General features: G+C 41.1%; 1 protein-coding gene across 1 annotated transcript; it reads left to right on the top strand.

The window, feature by feature from the left end:
• Nucleotides 1-4,586: 4,586 nt before the first annotated feature.
• On the top strand, nt 4,587-5,633 carry s1pr3b (sphingosine-1-phosphate receptor 3b; the record flags this gene model as incomplete). Its single annotated transcript, XM_079487011.1, has 1 exon — nt 4,587-5,633. The coding sequence occupies one exon, from the start codon at nt 4,587-4,589 to the stop codon at nt 5,631-5,633; it is 1,047 nt and encodes a 348-aa protein (XP_079343137.1).
• Between the last annotated feature and the right edge of the window lie 367 nt (nt 5,634-6,000).

Below are 6,000 nucleotides of genomic sequence, written 5' to 3'. Positions count from 1 at the left end.
CGTTCAGCAAACGAGCAGCGTCTTGTATTACCTTCTCATAAGGGCAGTAAATCTCTTTCTCGCTCATTCTCCTTCATAACTCCTTCCTGGTGGAACATTCTTCCTAAAATAAGACAACCACTTCTCTCACAACCTTCAAAAATCTACTTAAAACACACCTCTTCTGTGAATACTTGACAGACAAATGAAAAAAAGAACAGGTAGTGATCTAACCTTTGTTGAAACTAGTAGCTTTGTATTAGCACCTATTGTTCTTTTATGACATCATTGAGACATCTCTCAAACTATCTTTTTTTTGTGTTCCTGTTTTGCTTTAGTAAAGGATTAGTAAAGCATCTTCTTATTCAGAACATTCAATTTGTATCTTCAAAGAATAAATAAAGCTCCTACTTGTTTTCATCAGATGGTTTTTATATTTGTGTTTTGGTTTCCCTGATGTTCCTCTGTCGACTGAAGAAACGTTCTTTGTGGTATCTAAAAAGGTTCCTTCGTGATATCAGTCAGGGAAACCATTTGGGGGTTTTACCGGAACGTCTGCTTAAGAGTCGACTCCTTACAGACGTTCTTCTTCAACAGTGGGTCAAATCTATACATCCAACTCACACTGTCTGACTGCTCAATAATATCAATAATAGATGTCTTTCAGACAGGAGACGATCACAATCTGATCCATTAACAAACAAAGGGAACAGAAGTTCGGAGACCCTGAGACGTTTACAGTATGGTGTGTAACAAACATGCCCTTGGTAGTCGCCATGCTCAGGTTTCTGGCAACAAATAATGAAGAAATCAAAAACCAGCGAGTGGAAAAATGGTCCAGTGTGACGTGGCAGAGTCTGAAGAGCAGAGCATGAAAGAACCTCACTGATGGAGAAAACTGTTATTGCTCATCACTTGCTCTTTCAGAGCTCAGGAGATTTGATGGAGTCCTCAGTTGGTTTTCATTCAAGTATCTAAACTCCTAAAACTGCTTAGAAGAAATAAAAACAGAAACAATTGAGACTGAAATTGTTTAAACAGATAAACACATTTTTGTAAATGTGATGAGCAATGTTTGAGTTCATATCGAGATCTTTAATAATATTTACTTCTGATTGTAGACGTGACAAATCTGAGCTCAGTTTGATACGTTATTGACGTCTCTTCTCAAACTCTAATGATAGACACATTTTTTTAAGAGACTTACTAACCTTGACACACAGTTTCACACACGCGATAGAGGGTGGCTTCGCTTCCTGATGTCTGAATACATGAAAAGACGGCTTTTTGCATGCGATACACAACATTGACTAAACTGGTGAATAAAAGTCAATCAAATATTAATAATAATATAAATAATAAGGAAAGATTATGAGAACCTACTTCCTTTTCTATCATAACAGTACAAACAAAAGAGAAAACGCTTGCTTGGTGCAACATACACGCACGCATGCACGCACGCATGCACGCACACACGCACGTGCACACACACACACACGCACGCACGCATGCACGCACGCACGCACGCACACACACACACACACACACACGTCTGGATTATTATCTCCAAGGCGACTGTCCACAGGCATAATGATTTATTATACTGTACAAACTGTATATTTTATCCACAACCCATAAAGGTCATAGAAATCTTTTTACATTTTAGATTTTCAACAAATGTCTTTATATACGATTTAAAAGCCTCAATTGTGGACACGAGTTGGTTTGCATTCAGGTTTCAGTCACACACACACACACACACACTCAGTTTTTTCCTCCAGGCACAGCAGTTAATAAAGGGTTTCCAACTAAACTTCTCCAGATCTTGATTTTGAGGTCTGCCGTCGAGCGGCCAAAAATGTTTGGCACAGAGAGTCAGTGTGGCATAAGAAAAGATTCTGAACACGCATTTCTGCTCTATGAACCCTGAATATCACATCAGAAGGAAACTCTAATTTTACTTTTGTCTGGCGACACAACGGAGTTAACGGTTACGTTTCAATTAGGTTTCAACATTGCCGACAAAACTCAACAAAAATTATTTTAAATTTAAAAGTCAGTTGTTGGCGTACAGTGAAAGTACAGAACTATACCATGAATGCGGATCACAGCGGTCAGGTTTCAATTCAATATCTTTTTGAAGACTTCCTGGAATAGCCTCTTTGACGCACATGTAAAATTAAACTGTGAATCCTAATTCTCACAATCTCAATAACTCGACTACAGGCCAGTCACACATCCCTCAAGAAACCTAAAGCCATTCTTGCATAGGCAAGTTAAGACCCATTTAAAGAAAAAAGTTAAAAATAAATGTCTTTAACATTCCAACTTAAAAAATGATGACATAAGCGAAAGAAACAAATCTCAAATAATTGATCTAGTTGTAAGTGAACTTAAACCTTTAATCATTAAATCATTCAGGACAAATAATCTAAATGATGTCATGTATTGTACTTTACAATGTGAAATTCTTTGGGTTAGTCTGATGGAGGAGTTTTCAGTTGCTGGCAGCACGGCAGACCCACATTGACAATCCATGATGATTTTGTACAAATACACCTGCTGTCCAGGTGGAAACATGCAAACAGAATCAAAGTCCTTGTGCTCACGGTCAGTCCGTGCAACCCCAGTATAAACACCGGTGCGCGCGTGTGCGTGTGTGTGTGTGTGTTTCTCTTACACTCTTACACAAACTATTACAGTACTGTCACATAAACACTGCTCTAACAACCAGGTTTACATACTTGCACTCTCACATACATACAGAGCCACACACACATACATACATACTCACAGACGTCAGCAGTACAGTATAACTCTCCATCAGGTCTTTACCACAGAGCTCAAGCAAAACTTCTCATTTTAATGTCACTTCACTGGATGTTTATTGCTCTTGTCTGCTGGCTAGTCGTGCCAGTGAAACGCCTCATATCTGAGACGGCCTTTTCCTCCACACTGTTCCATTACTCAACTTAAAATCATGCTGCGGAGAGAAAAACTGCTCTTACATCCATCTAAACCAGGGGTTCTCGATCTCTTTGACTCAAAGGCCCCCCATTGTATTCAACTATATTCAAAGGCCCCCTTTCAACTCACAAAACCATAAAAGTTGTACCCAAATAATAAAAAATATCTTGATTCATTTCTGATGTATTTCTATGATAATATTGGTCACCTTGAGGCCTCCTGCCAACAGGTTACTTACAGAACAGCTTTTCTAGACCTAATAGCTATCATGAAATACCAACGAAAAATAGTTAAACAGCATTTCTTCATCTCGTTACAATGTTATTAGACGAACAGAATGGAATAGACGCAATGTGGAATAAAGGTAAAGGTAAACCTCCCGTGATGAAGACGGAGTCGTGTTAGAGTTCATGAGGGTGGGAGGTTTGACTGTGAGGAGAGATGCGCCACTGACTTTCTTCCATTACGCGCCGTCAATGCGCAGCTCTTTACGCGCAAAGCGCACCATCACTTTCCCTTCTGTCCTGATCCGAAACAGCTCTGTCTGTACTGTACTCACGTGTCTGAACGTCTGGACATCAGAACATGCGAGAATAAACATGGAAACGTAGGAGCTCTTGCTTTAAAAACAAGACAAGAATGGGAAACTGTGATGACAGACTGCGGTTCAAGATATCTGCTGGTAAGTAACCAAACAAAACCAGACTAAAACATCCCTCTCTAGATAGGAGAAAGATCGTTTTTTCATGTCTAATAGTGCTTGAATGCATTGGTTATTTTGTGTGAAAACGATAGTGTTACAGTATTATGATTTACAGTTTCCTCTGCATTGACCATACAGCGGTGATGTTCATGTCATCGGTTTATTCTTGAACCGCGTTTGTAAGTTATACAAATAACACAGAGATTTATTTAGATCAGACTTTGTGATGCGCATAAAGTTTCAAACATGTAGACAGCAGAACAAATTCTTTTTTATGTTCCATAATATTCGTTGGAACACATTCGAGGATCATATAAATGTATTATACACGAAGCTGACAATCATAAAACGAAAAGAAAATAATTGATCGGATGTGAAATGAGGGCGTATTAAAAAAGAAGGAAGCCCGACGATTGGAGGAGAGAAAGGGGTGAACATATTTTAAAGGCAAATTATAACATCTTGATGACAGATGATGATTGTTCTTTGTAGTAGCATGCATTGAGGAACTCCAGAAAGTTGCATAGCAAGGCATAATTCACAGCAAAATAAAAAATCCGTCATCATTTATTCCTCCTCGTGTGTTCGTAAACCTGTTTGTGAGTCTATCTTCTGTGGAACACAACAGAAGATATTTTGAGAAACGTCTTCGTGGTTTTGTCTTCGTACTATTGAAGTCAATGGGGTTCAACATTCTTCATAATATCTTCTTTTGTGTTCTGCAGAAGAAAGAAACTCACACAGGTTTGACAAGACATGAGGATGAATAAAGCAGTTGGTGTTTAATTTTATCCATTGATTCTTCAGGGAGATGTGTGCCACCAGCAAGACCGTCTTGACCAGTGACCCTTAACACAACCAGTACGTCCAGTTCACCCGCAGTGACTCCCACGTCCAGCTTCATTTTCACATCATCTCCCTCACAAGAGTCGCTAGAATGATAAATCCACACATCTTCACCCATTACAATTACACCGGCAAGCTGAACAATCGCAACACCACCAAAGGCGGGAGTCCTATGCAGCCCAAAACGGCCGTGTTTTTGGTCATCTGCAGCCTTATTGTTTTGGAGAACCTGATTGTTTTGGTGGCCATTTGGAAGAACCATAAATTTCATAACCGCATGTATTTTTTCATCGCTAACCTTGCTCTATGCGACCTTCTGGCTGGTGTGGCCTACATAGTCAATCTTATGATGTCAGGCCAGTGGACGCTGCACCTGTCCCCGACCGAATGGTTGGTGCGTGAAGGGAGCATGTTCGTTGCTCTGGGCGCCTCCATCTTCAGCCTCCTGGCGATCGCCATCGAGCGACACCTCACCATGATTAAAATGAGGCCGTACGACGCCAACAAAAACTACAGGGTGTTTCTGTTAATAGGGACGTGTTGGTTGATCGCCATCACCCTGGGAGCTCTGCCCATTTTGGGCTGGAACTGTCTGGAAAATCTTCCGCAGTGCTCCACCATCTTACCGCTCTACAACAAGAACTATGTGGCGTTCTGCATCACCATTTTCATTTCTCTGCTGTTGGCCATCTCTGTGCTGTACGCCCGGATTTACATCCTGGTCAAGAGCAGCAGCCGCAAAGTCACCAAGCACAGCAACTCCAAGCGCTCCATGGCCCTCCTCCGAACCGTGAGCATCGTGGTGGGCGTCTTCATCGCCTGCTGGACGCCCGTCTTCACGCTCCTCCTCATCGACGTGGCCTGCGGACCCAGGAGTTGCCCCATCCTCCTGAAGGCCGATTGGTTCATAGCCCTTGCCGTTCTGAATTCCGCCATGAATCCGGTAATTTACACGCTAGCCAGTAGAGAAATGCGTCGGGCATTTTACAAACTGGTGTGTGGCTGTGTGGTGGACGACGGGGTGGCGGAGTGTAAACAGAACACAGACCCCAGCAGAAGCAAGACCAGTTCAAATTGCCAAAGGGCGGCTGATCACAACAAGCCGGAAAACCAATCCGTCGGAGCCAACAAGAGTTAAAGACGCAATAAAGTGCACACTACAGCATTAGTGCATTCTATAGTGTGTGCTTTAAGAAGTTCACATTAAAAACATTAGTGCATGCTAAAGTGAACGGAGCAGGAGTTTGAGTGATGGACTTTATATGAGAAGATCTTTAAGACATAAGTTTGTGAGGAGATTGTCAGATAAATCAATACTGCATGAGTGTTGTATAAAATCATTTCTCTTTTTAGATTCACAATTCACATTCAGTTTTCAAAGGCAAAATTAACCTGGAATGAGCAAATGAGATGAAAACTTTTGAAGTTCATTTCTAACCAAACTACCCAGATGACACGTGCAAGAATTGTACAAAGACTTTAATAATACAACTTGTATGCCAAAA

This window comes from Barbatula barbatula, assembly GCF_947034865.1.
Source record: "Barbatula barbatula genome assembly, chromosome: 22".
Taxonomy (NCBI): Eukaryota; Metazoa; Chordata; class Actinopteri; order Cypriniformes; family Nemacheilidae; genus Barbatula; species Barbatula barbatula.
This window is presented reverse-complemented; position numbering and strand designations above follow the sequence as displayed.